General features: G+C 38.6%; 1 protein-coding gene across 3 annotated transcripts in view; it reads right to left on the bottom strand.

The window, feature by feature from the left end:
- The window catches only part of PLSCR4 (phospholipid scramblase 4), a 44,240-nt gene extending 27,122 nt beyond the window's left edge, over positions 1–17,118 (bottom strand). The window contains exon 1 of one of the 3 annotated variants that reach the window (XM_043874544.1): positions 16,720–17,118. In XM_043874544.1, coding sequence (XP_043730479.1) covers positions 16,720–16,744 — 25 coding nt within the window. In that variant the 5' untranslated portion in view covers positions 16,745–17,118. Of the gene's footprint in view, positions 1–16,312; positions 16,700–16,719 lie in introns of those variants that run through there. The other 2 variants (XM_043874542.1, XM_043874543.1) reach the window with 2 other exon arrangements.
- Positions 17,119–18,165: the final 1,047 nt, after the last annotated feature.

Below are 18,165 nucleotides of genomic sequence, written 5' to 3' on the forward strand. Positions count from 1 at the left end.
ACACAAAATTCAGGAAAATGGTTACATATGGAGGAGAAGTGATGTAGGACAAGTGTTCAGCGCTGATCCTCAAGGGGCCTGAACTTCCTGCTAATGTTCTAGTTCTAACAGGGTGGTATGAACAGGGGTGATGGGTTATAACTAGTTTTAAAAGAGTATATGTATGTTTAAATTTGCATATTTGTATGTATGACATTATTCACAATAAAAAGGGCTTCTTTTTTATTGTGACGAACCATGTGACAGGTATATGTTGAGTGTAAGTTTCTAACTAAATTTACGTTGTTCCTTTCTATATTAAGCCTGGGGATTGCTGTCAAAGATATGTGACAGAAAGTAACTAGAACAGATTATTGAGTGCCTTAGTGAAAAGGGGCTAAATTATCTAGATATCTATCCAACTGCCTATTCATCCATCCATCCATCCATCTATCCATCCATCTGTCTATAGTGACAAACAGTACATAGCATAGTACAAAATGACAAATGTTAACAACTGCTAGAGCTAAGTGAAGATAGAAATTTGAATAATTTTATTACAAAAAGAACTTAGAGGATGGAAATTCCCTGGTGGTCCAGTGGTTAGGACTTCATGCTTTCATGGCCAAGCATGTGGACAGGGAAGGAAGATCCCATAAGCGGAGTGGTACAGCCAAAATAAACAAAATAAAAACATCTTTGTGAAAAAAAAAAAAAACTCGAAGGAAAAATTATGCAATTCTGGACGCCAAAAGCAAGGTAGAACCTCTGGGGTGCGGGCCTGGAAAACTGTATTTTTAACACAAGGCAAGGAGATCCAACCAGTCCATCCTAAAGGACATCAGTCTTGGGTGTTCATTGGAAGGACTGATGCTGAAGCTGAAACTCCAATACTTTGGCCACCTCATGAGAAGAGTTGACTCATTGGAAAAGACCCTGATGCTGGGAGGGATTGGGGGCAGGAGGAGAAGGGGTTGACAGAGGATGAGATGAATGGATGGCATCACCGACTCAATGGACATGAGTTTGAGTAAACTCCGGGAGTTGGTGATGGACAGGGAGGCCTAGTATGCTGTGATTCATGGGGTCGCAAAGAGTCGGACACGGCTGAGCGACTGAACGACTGAACTGACCTGAAGTGAACTGAGCACAAGGCAGGCGAAACCTTTGACCAGGCACGTTCGGGTTGTCACAGTGTAAAGAAAAATAACAGTTCTCAACCACACCAGGCAGAAATTAGCATTCAAATGTGATTTGAGTGATTGAAAAACAGCTTGAAAAAATAAACAAATCTTGAAAAACTTTTAAATCTATAAAAATGTTTTTTAAAGTAATGGATATCAATGAATTTAAAGTAAAGTACACCTACACATTGCCTCACAAGCTGCAGGTACTCATGGAATTCACCTCCTCCCTTCTTTGAGCCACTGGTTTCTTTTTTTCACCACTCTAAATTCTTTCCCCTTTCATGTAAACTTTACAATATGGTTTTTATCAAGAATGTTCTACAAAGCAGGATAATGTTCAACTGGTACAATCACGAATGTTGCTAACTTAATCTTCTCTTAAAATTCACTGAATTGTTTCAGATTTCTCACTCAGCAAGGTGAAAAAGTGCCAAAAGTTGAACTAAGGCTGACTTTTGGCTTTCTATCAAGTGGAAATCAGAAAACTGAGCTGTGTCTCCGTAATAGGCTAGCATTACACGGTCCACAGATCTCTTAATTGTAGAGGCCTTGGCATTTTCAAGGCTGAAGTTACTTACAGGTTAACTGAAGCCAAGTGAAATGTAATTAAGAGGGAAAAGAGACACGGACATAGTAGGATGAGGTTGGGGAAGCTGGTTTGCGGCTGTGCAAGGCAGCGCTGATATCTTAAATGGCATCTCCCAGCAAGGAGCATTTTCCTGAATACTGCTTGCTGTAACAAACACTGCAGCTGTTTTATATTCTCACTCTGCAATTTCACCTTTGTAAACAGTGACACACTGGCAAAGTTCAATAAAACCACAATAAAGCCCTACAGCCATACCAGGGATGTCTGAAACTTCAATCACAAAACTAAAAAATGAGCAGCAGCTCTTCACAGTTGAATATTTACCAGAATGGCTTCCCAGGTGGCACAGGGATAAAGAATCCACCTGCCAAATGCAAGATACGCGGGTTTGATCCCTGGGGTGGGAAGATCCCTTGGAAGAGGAAATGGCAACCCACTCCAGTATTCTTGCCTGGAGAATCTCAGGGAGAGAAGAGCCTGGCGAGCTACTATTTATGGAGTCTCAGAGAAGGACATGACTGAGCGACTAAACAACAATTTACTAGAATCTGTCCTAGTCTCTCGGAGAAGGCAATGGCACCCCACTCCAGTACTCTTGCCTGGAAAATCCCATGGATGGAGGCCTGGTAGGCTGCAGTCCATGGGGTCGCTAAGAGTTGGACACGACTGAGGGACTTCACTTTCACTTTTCACTTTCATGCATTGGAGGACATGGCAACCCACTTCAGTGCTCTCGCCTGGAGAATCCCAGGGACGGGGGAGCCTGGTGGGCTGCCGTCTATGGGGTTGCACAGAGTCGGACACAACTGACGCGACTTAGCAGCAGCAGCAGCAGTCCTAATCTCTTGGCAAGAGAGACTCTGGGCACATGAGAATCTTGCAGTTCTTTAGGCACTAGGCTTGGAAACCTGCATATGAAATCTAAAACCTTGGGCTCTGCCTGCCTCCAGTGCCTTCCACTGTGAGAAGAGAGAAAAGGAAGCAAGAGGTCCCTGTCTATACAATTTCTGAGTAGTCTGAAATTTCTGTCTATTCAGTTTCTGAGTAGCAGCAGGAAATACAGCTGGGTCTTGCAAAGTCCTAGTCCATCTATCACAGTCCCTTTGTTGTTGTTTAGTCACGCAGTTGTGTCTAACTCTGTGATCTCATGGACTGTGACCTGTCAGGCTCCTCTGCGCATGGGATTTCCCAGGCAAGAATACTGGAGTGTGTTGCCATTTCCTTCTCTAAGGGATCGTCCCTACCCAGGTATCGAACCTGCATCTCCTGCATAGGCAGGTGGGTTCTGTACCACTAAGCTACCTAGGAAGCCACCACAGTCCCCTAGTTGGGTTTAATATATAACCTTTAGGGGGTGATATCCTTTGCAGACAAGATAGGATACTTGGAGGAGGGTAGCTGGTAAACTGTGTATGCCAGCGCACTTCACACAGGATGGATAGTGGCTCAGACAAATCAATCCCAGACAGACAGATAGCTCTGTGACCTTGAGTGACCTTTCTGTTCCTCAGTCCTGTGTGTCATAGACATGATGACAGTTGGATCCACCTTACAAACTGTTGTGAAGACTGACCAAGGTTACATTCGGGTAGCATTTAACACAGTGCCTGGCACAGAGCAAATCCTGGACAAGTGTGCACTTCACTAGGTAAAATTAACTAACTGGTAAAGAGACCAAGAATACATGTCTGTATTAAAATGTAGTTTAAAAAATGCTGTCTGTCATTCAGTCATTTATCATGGATTACTCAGCATCCATGTGTAAGACTTTATCCTGGGTTTTAGGCTGGCACCAAAAATTCCCATCTCCTACCATCAGAGATTAGGGTTTTAAGACAGGCTGGAAACTGGAACCCTCATCTCCTTGAGCAACAGAATACAAACTATAAGGGACTGAAAATAACTACAGGCCTGCAGAGTGGGGCAGTTATGAACAGTAAGATACAAAAAGACCACAAACCATTTCTGAAGTGCCTAGAGCAGAAGAAGAGTACTGTGCATGGTCACTGCACACAGCACCATGGGAGGGGTGGGCACGCCACCTAAGCTATGCCTCCTCTCCACTCACTGATCCGCCCCCGTCCTCAGCCCATTCAGGAAAGCAGCCTGCCGCCTCCTTGGGGAACTAGCAAGGCCACCTGCATTTGGTTCTCGCTCCACGCGCTGCAGCATGAACCCCAATGAAACCTTGCCTGAACTTCTTGTCTGTCTGTTACCAATTTGTTAAACAATTTATTAAACAATTTGTTATCAATTTATTAAACAGTCCAAGAGGTTAACTGGGTCAGTAGCTGTTTTACCGGATGTGATTTCATGAGCATTGCTTGTAAGGAGTTTCAAATTGGAAAGAACTAGAAGAAAGAAAGTGGAGATACTGCTGGAGAGCTTTTTTGTATTTGCCACTAAAATAATGACAAATGAGTAAAGCACAGCTAAGTGTCTGCAGGATTTGCTTCTAGTTTAGGGCAGTGACATTAATTATCTTATGTTATTAAGATAAATGGATTTATTTAGTAATACACTTTTAAAAGAGTAGAAAATTAAAACTATATTAAAGATATCACACCTTTGTCACTCATTTCAGAAATACTGTGGATATTTATTTAACATTTATATAATATTTAATGTTTATATTAATTATATTTATATATTTGTTTATAATGTTATTATAATTATATATATGTATATATAATTATATATAATGTTTATATTAAATTATATAAATTTAATATTTAAATGTTAGGTACCAATGACTGGAGCTTAATTTGTTCAAACTATTCCATGTTTATTGTTTAGACTTTTTTTGGTATTATGATCAATGCTATAAAATTTCTATTTACATAAATATTTGTACATTATCTCTGCCCATTCCCTAACACTAAAACAATGTAAGAAGGATTCATGTTCTATAGGTGAAGGTTTTTTTACAGTTTAGGGAATATTTTGTTATTTTCTAACAAGTATTCTTCAGTTTAAACATAAATCATATCTAAGGGACCATCTCAATATTAAATACTATCTTCCTTTAAACTTTGCCCATATACTATGGAAATTTTTCTTTTGTATTACCATCCCAGTGAATAGAATTCTTAATTCCTTAAATATTAAAAATAATAATGTGCTCCTCTGAAAGAGAAAGTTTAACTGATATGATGGCTTAATAGATTTTAAAGAACCACTAATGCAAAAGTATTACAAAATAGTAGGTACTCAGAAACTTTTCATTGCAGTTCAGTTCAGTCGCTCAGTCGTGTCCGACTCTTTGCAACCCCATGAGTCGCAGCATGCCAGGCCTCCCTGTCCATCACAAACTCCCAGAGTTTACTCAAACACGTGTCCATCAAGTTGGTGATGCCATCCAGCCATCTCATCCTCTATCGTCCCCTCCTCCTCCTGACCCCAAACCCTCCCAGCATCAGGGTCTTTTCCAATGAGTCAACTCTTCGCATAAGGTGGCCAAAGTACTAGAGTTTCAGCTTCAGCATCAGTCCTTCCAATGAACACCCAGGACTGATGTCCTTTAGGGTGGACTGGTTGGATCTCCTTGCAGTCCAAGGGACTCTCAAGAGTCTTCTCCAACACCATGATTCAAAAGCATCAATTCTTTGGTACTCAGCTTTCTTCGCAGTTCAACTCTCACATCCATACATGACCACTGGAAAAACCATAGCCTTGATTAGATGGACCTTTGTTAGCCAAGTAATGTCTCTGCTTTTTAATATGCTATCTAGGTTGGTCATAACTTTCCTTCCAAGGAGTAAGCATCTTTTAATTTCATGGATGCAATCACCATCTGCAGTGATTTTGGAGCCCCCCAAAAATAAAGTCAGCCACTGTTTCCACTGTTTCCCTATCTATTTGCCATGAAGTGATGGGACCAGATGCCATGATCTTAGTTTTCTGAATGTTTAACTTATATTCAAAAGAATTGTTGATGCTTCCTTTTATAAGTGACCCTTTAAATATCTATTGCTCCTGAGCCACTGGGGAAGATCCCACATCATATTAAACTTGTTAATTTATTCAAACAAAGCAAAATAAAGACAAGTGTAAATTTGATGGCTGCCTAGTGAAACAGCCCCCATATTGGAGGTTTAAAAGCAACAGATGCATTGTCTCTGATTTAGCTTGCCTGTGGATTCTGGATTGAATATTGTAATAGCTGGTTAACTACTTTTTTGAAAGAAAGAAAATCTAAACACACATGTTTAGGGGTAGCCTCCTTGAAATCACTGCTGAAAACAAACTAGTTCAAGTCATATTTGACAGAGGCATCCAGAAATATGGCCTCTGATCCACCCCAAATTGTATACATTTAGGGTTTAACTAGATTCTTGCAGTAAATTCATTAGATGTATTATGTGTTCTTTTGCTCTCTCTTTTTTTCTTTTTTTATATATATATATTTTTTTACATTTTTTACATTTCTTGATGGATGAAAAGGACTGGAGGCCCAAAAACTGATTATTATTTTTGTAGCCAATATATCAAATCAGATCACCCATTATTGTTGATCCCTTTCTATCTTTAACTTGTATTCAAAAAAATAATTTAAAAACATCTTCATCGGAAGTTTACAAATATTATTTTCATAGAAAGCTTTATAGAAGAGATACTAAAATAGAGGTGAAAACTTGAGGCACAGAGAAGTTATTAAAAAGGCTCTTCAGGCTTCCCTGGGGGCTCGGTGGTAAAGAACCCACCTGCCGATCCAGGAGACACGAGTTCAATCCCAGGCCCAGGAAGATCCGACATGCCACAGAGCAACTAAGCGCATGTGATACAACTTCTGAGCCTGTGCTCTAGAGCCCAGGAGGCAAAACTACAGAGCCTGCATGCTGCAACTACTGAAGCCGGAGAGCCCTAGAGCTCATGGGCCCGTGTTCCAAAACTGAAGTCAGTACAACGAAAAGCCCATGGACCATAGCAAGAGTAGTCCCACTCCCTGAAACTAAAGAAGAGCCACGAAGCAACGAAGATCCAGCACAGCCAAAAATTAATAAACAAACTTTTTTTTCTTTTAAAGGGGTATTCTCCAAGGCCTTTCACTTTCTTTCTTTGTGTCTTCCCTGGTGGCTCAGTCTGTAAAGAGCCTGCCTCCAACTCCCGAGACCTGGGTTCAATGCCTGGGTCGGGAAGATCCCCTGGAGAGAAAATGGCAACCCACTCCAGTATTCTCGCCTGGAGAGTTCCATGGACAGAGGAGTCTGGTAGGCTACAGTCCATGGGGTCACAAAGAGTTGGACACAATTGAGTGACTAACACTTTCACTTTTCTCCAACACTGTATAGTTACTAAGAAGTTCAGGCAGAATCAGACTGGAGATCCAGTTCCCCTGAGGCTAGACCATGTTACTATTTTGCCCGGGCTTTTCTTTTACTCAGTGCAGCTGCCTGCCTTTCCTGCACACCAAAACTCTTCAATATTTATTTTTGAGGTGGGACAGAGCTGAAAGTAGAACAATACCGCTGACTCTGAACAACGAGGACTCAAGGTGCTGACCCTCAGCAGTCCAAAATCCACCTATAACTTTCTGGTTCATCCTTTTGTCCCTGGTTCACTTTCGTCCTCAGATTCAATTAACTTCCAATCATGCAGTTCTATAGCTCTTATTTAGTGAAAAAATTCTGCATGTAAGTGGATCCTCACTGTTCACACCTGTGTTGTTTAAGGGTCAACTGTGTGTACTATTCAATGAGCTTTTTGTTTCTGTGAGGCACAGCATTCTGGTGACAGACAATAAAATCATAAAGCAGAAACAACTAATTCAGATATGCTACTCTTCTGAATATAAAATTCATTTTAATTGGGTGGGTCTGGCTTTTGAAATGTTTTTTACAGTAATGGTGATACATTTATATTAATCTATCCCTTTTGGCTCAGCAAAAGTTTTGTGGATTATAGAGACTAATTCATATGTAACGTTACCATGGATAATAAAAATGTTTGCTGTAAATTTTAAACTGAGTCAGTTTATGTACTTTAGTAAATGGAATGAGGTAGGTGAAGAATTCATTTTACAAAAAAATTATGCAGCAAGATTTCTTGCCATATAAATAGAGCTTAGGAAGAAGATGAGCTTCCCAGCTGGTGCAGGGGTAAAGAATCCGCTTCCCAAGCTGGAGATGCAGGTTCCATTCCTGGGTTGGGAATATTCCCTGGAGAAAGGAATGGCTACCTGCTCCAGTATTCTGCCAGGGAAATCCCATGGATAGAGGAGCCTGGCGAGCTATAGTCCATGGTGTCAAAAGGAGTCGAACACAACTGAGCAAAGACAGATTCTGGATCATGAAGGACTACAGGACATATGCACTTTACACACCACTTTCTCTGGAAAAACAAAAAAAAAAGGAGGGGTTGCATATTCTAAAATTTCCTTTCTTTAAAAGCTTTTTGATTGTTAGTTGACTCACATGGAGCTAGTTCCCCTAAATTTTTAAATTTTTGTCACTTTTGTATTGTCTATAGTATTATATTTTTGTGCTCATCATAAAAATTACAAATGTAATTCTCTTGACCACATACTATTTCTACAACTTTGTATGTAGTGATAACTACATTAAATTATTTATATAAACTAAATATGTATTTTATATACCAAACACATGACATATAAACTGTTTACCTGTTATACACATATTTATATATGTAAATATGTTCCCCAGGGAAGCCTAGGTAAACAAGTCATATTTCTATTCTCAAGCAGATAACTGTTTTTACACTTCAGTTTAAAAATACCTTGTCAATGTATGACAAAACCCACTGAAAAAATAAATAAATAAATAAAAAGAAAAAAAAATAAAAATAAAAACTAACCTGAGAGGAAAAAAAAAAAAAATACCTTGCATGTGTGCTTAAGTCGCTCAGTCATGTCTGACTCTTTGCAACCCCATGGACTGTAGCCTGCTGGGCTCCTTTGTCCATGGGGATTCTCCAGGCAAGATGACTGGGGTGGGTAGCCATTCCCTTTTCCAAGGGATCTTCCCAACCCAGGAATTGAACCCAGGTCTCCTGCATTGCAGGTGGAGTCTTTTACCAGCTGAGCCAGCAGGGAAGCAAAAATATCTTGAATGAGGCCAAATAGAAAATCAGATTTTTAAGTGAAAAATTTTAATATTTTTTAGAGAATATTTAAAGCAATTTTTAAGCAGTAATATACTATTGAGAGCTAATTAATTCCCCAACTGAACTGATACAATACAATATACATAAAATAGTATCATTGGGTCTCAGTTTTAGATAACAACTACTAATTATCTATGAGATTTTAGGAACTTTGCATACATTGCTTGAGATGGCTTGTAATTTTCATTACATAGGTAAGGAAACAGAAGCCCATGAGTTTAAATAATCTAATTAAGGTCACAGTTCTATAAACTGGGCAAGGGGTTGTTCAAAACCATCATCAGAGGCCAGGTTAATATTCCAAATGGACTGAAAACTACTTTCTGCAACTCACTGCTCTCTCTAGCTCTCCCCACTACGATTACTGTACCCTCCTTTTACCCTCTAAAATGAAAACAGGCTCCTCTACTGAGCTCCCTTTCAACTTCCCTTTTGTAAGGTTTTTGAAGTATGTGTATAATTAGGAGAGAAATGGTCCATGAATCCAGAGGAAAAAAAATTCTTCAGAGGTCACATGTTCCAGTTTTGGGTCAGATTCAGTAAACATATACCACCGAATGCACTTAATCTAGACAAAATGATTGGGCATTCAAGGGTCCTGAAAATTAAACAGTAGCAAGAGCTTGGGTGAAGAAGAGCATAATGGGAAACGCTCTCCAACCAGAATCAGTTTCCTAATTTTTCTCTGGTATTCCTGATGTAACACTATTTTAATGCAGCCTGACACACAGTAGCAGTTGCCAAGTGGACAGAGTCCAGAGAATTCCTGCCGTCTTGGCTAAAGCAGAGGGAAAGAGGAATCCCCATAGCTCAGTAAGAGTTGCAGAATGCCCCAATATTTTCTCATTTTCTCTATTCCCTCATGTTGGGGGTGAAGATTCAATTTTTAAGTAAAGGAATTAAATATCATTTCTACTGTGCATATTTAATTATTCAAGTACAGAAACATATATTTATGTACCTATTATAAAGAACTAAGAAAATGATGCCCTGAAACAGGGACATGATCAACCGTGCAGGTGTTTTACTTCTTTTCCACTGGGAAAACTTCTTTCAACACCTTTATAAGTACATAAATTTCCAACATTAAAATAACTCAAAAGCAACTGAGACATTAAATTTGAAATTAAAATTAACACCTCCTGTAGACAAACTTAAAGAGGATATTTTGTGTAGATTTTTAAATTGGATCAAGTTGTTAAAGATATTTTTAAATGAATAAATATTTTTAGATTATGACATTAAATCAAGTGTCTTTTTAAAAATTTTTGTTACAATGCTATTCAAGGGTAATTAGCAGAAGTTTTCAAAAGGATTAAGAGGCTATGCAATGCTTCTACAAGGATTTTCCAAACATTAACTCATCATTTGATGTTACTACTTTCAAAATGAATGTAGATATATCTTTGTCTTAAACACTCCACTCTTATCAAAAATATTTCAGAAAGTCAAATTTGCTACATATATTATCCAAATAATATAACTCCGTTTGTTCTCATGAGTGCAAAATTACAAAACTTTCATCATGTTGAAATTGAAGAAAAACTATGCAAATATTTCATAGAACTTGTGACACACAGAACACACCCAGACAAGAATGTAAGTATACCTGTATAATTAATTTCCAAAGTTTCTTCTTGCACAAAAGTCCTGCACCTCAGCAATCACATATGATGATTTTCAAGGATGAGGTGGATAATTACATAAAAGAAGTTTGGAACTGTTCCAAATATGACTTAGGATGAGCTGATGCTGTTGGTTCACTCTGAGAATCACTAATTTTAGAAGACTTTTTCACAAAGCTTATGAGGTTTGAAACCATTTTCCAAGTGGTTTTTACATATCCTTCACTGCCCCCTCTCCCACTGACACCCTCAAATTTGACCCCCTCAAATTCAGATCTATATGTGTCTATCCTTCACTCAAAAATACCCCTCTTCTAAAAGAATTATTACCTTAATAAATTCGATTAAACCTTCAGTTTACTAATACAATACCTATTTTTTCCCCTCAAACTTCATTTGTAAACCCAAGTAAATTTCCTCTAAAGGTAAAGAGAAATCCAAAATATTGTTGTAGGATTTTAAGTGATACATTCTCATTCTCACAAAAGTAGTACAGAATGAAACAGTAGTAATTCTAAACTACATAAATATCTAGCACAATAGCTAAGAAGACACATTATACTGAAACATTATAAAGTCACATTTCTTTAAAAAGTATGGTCAGAAATAATTTGCAAAATAATCAAAATGCTTATAATAATCTGCATAATTATAACATGGATAGCTTTGTCTTAAAAATGTATTAAAGATCTAGAGACACTAAAATACAAACCATATTTCCTTTACAATTTTTTCTATAAGAAATGTATAACAGAATTTACAATCTGAAATGAAAACAAATAAAGAGAAACAGAACTGACAATCTACTCTCCTAAAGTGATTTTAACTAAAAAGAACTCAGGTTCACCAAAGATGAAAAGTTTACACACACTTTCAAGCACAATACTCTTTCTAGATTTGAAACCAAAGTCTTGGCTCCTGTGGTGTACTGCGGTGATTAGTTTTATAAGTGTCTTGATTACAAGGGGACTGGATAGTTGAGTGGGTTCAGTATGAATAAAGTCCAGTGATTGCGAACAATTCAGTCATTCTTATTTCACGCTTGCGCAACTTAATAGGTTGCTGTTACATGCACTGGAATGAAGAAACTATCTTACTCAAAAAGCAATTACAGAGGCCTGCACTAACAAGATAAACTTAGGTCTGTTATCTTGGAATAAAACACACAATTTAAGTGTCCCAGAGATACATGGAATCTAGAACATGGAATAAATATTTAATTATATATTTGCATGAAATCAGTCATACAATATTAAACAGTTATTTTCATTATGAATAAATGAAAATGTTGGCAAAATCTGATCAATGTATATTAAGTTTTTATATTTTATACATTTTTCTTATTTTAGTCTCATCATGGTTCCTTCCAAACAAAAGTCTATGACAGGATATTTCCTTCATTTTAGGAAGAAGTTGGTTATGTGGCTTTATTTTAAAACAAAAGAATTTGATTAAACAGGAGCAAACTGATAGTCACAGTTGATACATAACTTTTACCAAACAGTTTAACTGTTTAAAAGAGAATATCAAGCTTCTTTATTTTAATTTTCAGAGGGGCATGTTACTCTGTTACTTGGAGTATAAGAAATAGCAGAAGAGTAACATAATCATGATGTTTTAGGAAACATGACCATGCCAATCATGATATCTGAAAGATTACCAGAAAATATATTATTTTGTCATTTTTTGGTTAGTCTTCTAGTGTCAAAAACTGTAACAAAACAGGAAGACCTACGATAAAATCATACTAAGAAATCTTACACGTACAAAAATAGCCATTTAAAAATATTATCAGCAAAAGTACACATACTCTTATCACAAAAAGGATCCCTCCTACCTACACCCTACTTCTCTTTGCATTTTGTGTCTTCCAAGAGGTTTTCTAAGCAAACACAAATGTGTGTGTGTGTGTGTGTGTGTGTGTTAGTCGCTCAATTGTGTCCAACTCTTTGAGACTCCATAGACTGTAGCCTACCAGGCTCCTCTGTTCATGGAATTCTTCAGGCAAGAATGGAGTAGGTTGCCATTCTCTTGTCAAGGGGATCTTCCTGACCCAGGGATTGAACCTAAGTCTCCTGGCAGATTTTCTACCATCTGATAACTTCTAATACAAATGGTAGTCTCCTATATACTGGCTTTTATTTTGCTTTTTCATTTATTAAAATATCTTGATGTTGATTATACTTCAGTTCATATAACCTTATTTTTTTAATGACTACACCACAGTTCAACAGGCTATTTGATGAAAATTTAAACTGTTCCCAATTGTATGCCATTACAAACAATGCTGAAATAAATTTATATGTACTTCTCTGTGTATTTGTGTATCAAATCCTTGGAAGCACAATTGCCTGTATAAAGTTTTGAGCATTTTTATTTTAATATTACTATAAAACTCTTCTCTATGAATCTGAATCAGCTCACAAACCAGACCCAGACAAAATTGTGTTACATTCCTAACACTATGTTTTATCAAAAGTTTTGTCACTGCAAACTGAAAGGTGAAATATTTCAGGTTTATTTTCCATATCTTGAGCAGTTTTTATTATATGCTTAAAAGTCACTTTCAGTTACATTTCTGTGAACTGCCTGTTTATCATGTGCCCATTGTACTGTTTGCTAGTTTTTATAAATTATTTTTATGTTATTTATCTGAATATTATTAAAACTTTAAGAACATTTTCTTGAATTTGTTATTAATTTTTACTACATTTTTGCCATACATTCTTTTGACTAAAAAGTCAAAAAGAATTAGACTACTACAAAAATGTAGTCTAATTTTAAATACTTTCCTTTTTAAAGGACAGTGTCTCTCTTTTCCTGAAGAATGAGTACTATAAAAGTGATTTTAGGACAATGCTACTTTAATATAAAAGGTATGAAAATTACAATGTTTTCTGTTTATAAAAATGTTAACAGGCTGTGAAATCGCTCAGGCAAAACTTTTCAACTTTTCAATTGTGTGCCTATAGGAAATCATAGCAATCAATACTAAGGAACCAGATAAAGGAAGGGATTTTCAAGAAAGAACCTGAAAGAGAGCATTCAAAGAGAAAGCAAACTGAGCAAGCAAAATGAAAAGCTTTGTGATAGAAAATATATTTCTTCTACACTGAATGACAACTAACATATCCATCAAGATCCTTACTATTATTTTATTTTTCCTATTATAATAACATTACTTTTCATTTATAAACATGCATATATTACGGAACTATGTAACAGAACATGAATATACATAATAATATACTCATCCTCAGAGCTATCGCAGGTTCAATTCCAGACCATGATAAAGCACACATATATATAATAAACATACAGATGTACACAAACATTTACACATACTGTGTTTCAACTTGTTTCTTTGTTTCTGTTTGCGTTACAATTTATAATAAACTTTGGACATATTTTCACTTTAGAACACTTAGAACTAACAAATGTTTTAAACTATTATTATCCACTGTAGATGTACAATACGTTATATAACCAAATTCCAATCAATGGTTACAAAACTATGTGCAAATTTTCTATTAAAAACAATCCTACTATGACCACCTTTGACACACATATTTATTTATTTATTTATATATTTATTTGCACACTTAGGAGCATGATGAATTTCAGTAAGTGAATGAGTATTTGAAAATTTTGTTATCACCATAAAAAAGTTTTATCAATACATTTCCACTAAGAGTATATTTATCTCATTACATTATTAGAGAATTATCACACTTTCAAAATCTGCGAAACAGGCAAAGTCTATTTTACTTTGCATCTTCCTGATAGTTAACATGGCTGAGGGTCTTTCTACCACTTGTCATTTGTGTTTCTCTTACTTTGAATTGACACTCTTTATTCTCAGATGGTAAAGAATCTGCCTGCAATGTGGGAAACCTGTGTTCCATCCCTGGATCCGGAAGATCCTCTGGAGAAGGGCATGGCAACCAAATCCAGTATTCTTGCCTGGAGAATTCCACGGACAGAGGAGCCTGGTAGGCTACAGTCAGTGGGGTTGCAAAGAGTCGGACACCACTGAGCAACACTTTCCATTCTCAAATTGGATTGTTTAATCCTCAGTCCTTAAAGAGAGTTCTAGGCACATTAGAAAACTAGCTCTTCTTCTATTAACAATTGCCATTTGTATGTTTTTTTCTTTTTCTTGCAAATGTTAAGAATCGTGTCCCTACACGGGCTTTAGCTTTTTCTATCAGTCTCAAAAATGCTTTTCCACATGCCACACTCACAAATACTCATTCAGTTTTTCTGTTTCATATATTTAAGACTTAAATTGTTTAAATCATCTACATTTCATTGGTATGTTAAAAGTGAGGCAAAGTTCAAGCTTTATTATTAGGTTACCCAAATAAATACCTAATTGTCCTATATGATCAATTAAATGTTATTTCTTCTCCATTCCCTGACTTTAAAAGTATTCTTATCAAATGTAAGCTTTCCTTTTACTCTTATATGTCTCTTCAGTTTCCTTGTTTGGTAGATCTATTCCCTATTCTACAGCCTTTAAATCATTATGGCTTTATAATACCTTTTATTGTATAGTAAAAATCCCCATATATATATATACACTTTCCTTTGAATTGAAATTTTCCTGGCATGTAGTTGTTTTTCCACTTGAGCTGAACAGTTGTTTTGAAATCAACCTTCCCCCCAAAAAATTGGTTATGATGTTGTTTAATTTATATGTTCTTTCAGAGAAATTATATCTTTAGAACAATGTATTTTACTGTATTTTCAACCTATACATTCTCACATGTAGCATATTTTCATCTATGTCTCTAGAGCTTTATGTCTCTTTATAAATACATTTTCCAAGTTATTTCATGCCAATTAAATGGCTTATTTTGTCTTAATCTATATTCTATTTTAGATATATAATATCCATTGAAAACTTAAAATTGTGGTTAGATGCAATTAGACACTTCATTAAATTCTCTCTTTTTTATGAGATTTTAGGTTGTTTTCAAGGTACACAAATGCATTATGTGTAAAAAGGGCTAATTTTGTGTCTTCTTTTCTAATCAGAATGTTAATGTGTTCTCCTGCCTACCTCATTGGCCTACACAACAACGTCACAGGATATGATGATGACTATTCTTTGCTTTTCCAGGTTTCCTGGAAATGATGCTAGTGTTCCAAGTTTTCCCGTGACAGGTTTATTGTGATAGATAGATGGAGGTTATCCTTCTGCTAATGTAGTCACACCCAATAAAAAATACTAAAGCTTTACCCTTTTAAGAAGGTGGGAAAACCTTACTGCATAGTATCTTCATCTTTGTACTAGTTTGAATGGATACCTACTAAACATGCAACAAAAAAGTAAAAACTAAATTGTAGATCCTAAGAGAAGATAAGACCAGAAAAGCAAATGAAAGGAAACTCTAAGTCTTGAAATATAAACGTTTTATTCTATAGAAACAAAGCAACTGCTCCCCGAAACTCTGCAAGCCCCCTCCCCCAGGTATGAAGTGAAGTTGCTCAGTTGTCTGACTCTCTGCGACCCCATAGACGGCAGCCCACCAGGCCCCTCTGTCCCTGGGATTCTCCAGGCAAGAATACTGGAATAGGTTGCCATTTCCTTTTCCAATACATGCATGCATGCTAAGTCTCTTCAGTCGTGTCCGACTGTGTGTGACCCTATGGACAGCAGCCCACCAGGCTCCTCCATCCACAGGATTCTCTAGGCAAGAATACTGGAGTGGGTTGCCATTTCCTTCTCCACCAGTTTACCTGAATGTAAAAGTGATGGGTTCTGCCAGAAAAGCACGTCCGGAAGTGACTGCAAAACCTACCTGCGAGTCGACCTGACCCAGGTCCCCAGCGCTGTGCCGAGGGAGGGCCAGCCCGAGACCCCAGTGGAGCCCAGTACCGCGCAGGATACGCGGGAAAGGGGCGCAGCGAGTTGGCGCAACACAGCCGGTCTCTGGGGGCCGCTTCTGCGCAGGAGGGACGGTCTCCCCAACAGAGCCTCTGTCCCAAGGCCACGGCCGCCGACTTCAGACCCGGGGGGAGCACCGATCCCCCCACCCCCAGCGCCGGAGACGGCTCCCTCTGGACGCCCCAAAACTTCGGGAACCTCCCGAGGATGCGGCGCGGAGCGCATCGAGCCCAGGACTGCGCGCGCCCTCGAGTCCGCCGGCCTCGAACCTCTGTTCTCGGCTCCCGCGACCCAGCTCTCCGCCCGCCCGGTCCCACTCACCGCCCGCCAGCTGTCCGCTCGGCATCCGGGACGCCAGGCCCGGGGTCTGATTTTATCCGCGGAGGAAGACAAAGGGGCGGGGCGGCGAAAAACAAAGAAGGAAGAAAAGGATTTTGAAATGAAAACCCGAAGAGTCCCGCGGGGGAGGGGCGCGGGCCAGGGGCGGGGTCCCGGGCAGGGACCCTCCCCGGGTGCCTTCCCCTCCCCGCCCCGCCCCTGCGCTGGGAGGTCCGCGGTCGGGGTCAGCGGTTCCGGGAGGCGCGGCCGCGGCTTGGAGCCTGCTAGCAAGTAAAAACACCAGGCGCAGGCAATGAGGAAGAATTAGTTGTCACAGCTCTCCTGTGAGGTTAGGAAAGTCGACGGCGGCCTGTAATCAGAGAGGCACTTTCTAGAACCAGTGAGGCAAGGCTTCCAGACAGAGATTTCAGAGTCCAGGACGGAGAAGAAAAAACCAGTCTTTCCTAAGAGCCCTGTTAATTTGCATCTGTTCCCCCCCACCCCCACCCCCCACCAGCCCTTTGGCTTGGAGACTTGGCTTTGGCGATGCAGTGCTGGCTGGAAACCCTGGGGCGCCGGGCCCAGGCATTTGTTTTCCTTTCCACGGGGTTGGAGTAGGCCAGTTTGATGTTGGAGGGAGCGAGCAAGGGGTGCCAGGAGAGAGAGATGGAGGAGCTGAGTTGCCTATGTTTTCTGAGAGAAAAATGGCATTTGTTAATTACTTTTGTTAGGCACAAGTATTGTTTTCAAACTGCAGAGGTTCAGGTCTGTGGTCCAAGGGGACGAAAACAACCTACTGACAGAAACTGGGGGTCCCTGACACTGTAAAGAAACAGAACTGGACAAAAGTAAGTTAGATTAAGTTCTAAAGAGAGCTTGGCAGTGCCCCTACTATGGGAAAAGTTTAGTTAGGGGAAAGCATATGGGAGTGGAGTACTGGAATTTTCCACTTTTCTTTTATGTATACTATCTGCAATCATGCTTGTGAAATAGATTTTTAAAATTCGTATTGTATCTCTCAGTAGTAATTACATGGGACATTATCCACATACTGAAATAATGTTAGATTGAAAGCATAAAACGGAGTGGTGCCAAAAACTACAGCTAAATATAATACTACTTGTTAGTTTTGTTTTTAATTCATGAGAGTGATTCAGAAACGGAGTTTATTAATGCAAACATCTATGATGGTCATATGAACGAGCCCCAGTAATTCAAGAGTGAAACATGTCTCATGGAACATACTGCTTTGGGGAGGGATAAAGAAACAATTGAAAGTAAGTCATATGCCCCAAATCCCAAATTTTGAGAGGAAGAGTAATGATGAAGCCTATGTCTTTCTGAAATTCCTTATCTGGTGCTGATACAACTCAAATCCTTCGGGGGATGAAAAATTTTCAGTTCAGTCGCTCGGTTGCTTTCTACTCCTTGTAACCCCATGAACTGCAG

Source organism: Cervus elaphus, chromosome 19, assembly GCF_910594005.1.
Source record: "Cervus elaphus chromosome 19, mCerEla1.1, whole genome shotgun sequence".
In the NCBI taxonomy this organism is placed as follows: domain Eukaryota; kingdom Metazoa; phylum Chordata; class Mammalia; order Artiodactyla; family Cervidae; genus Cervus; species Cervus elaphus.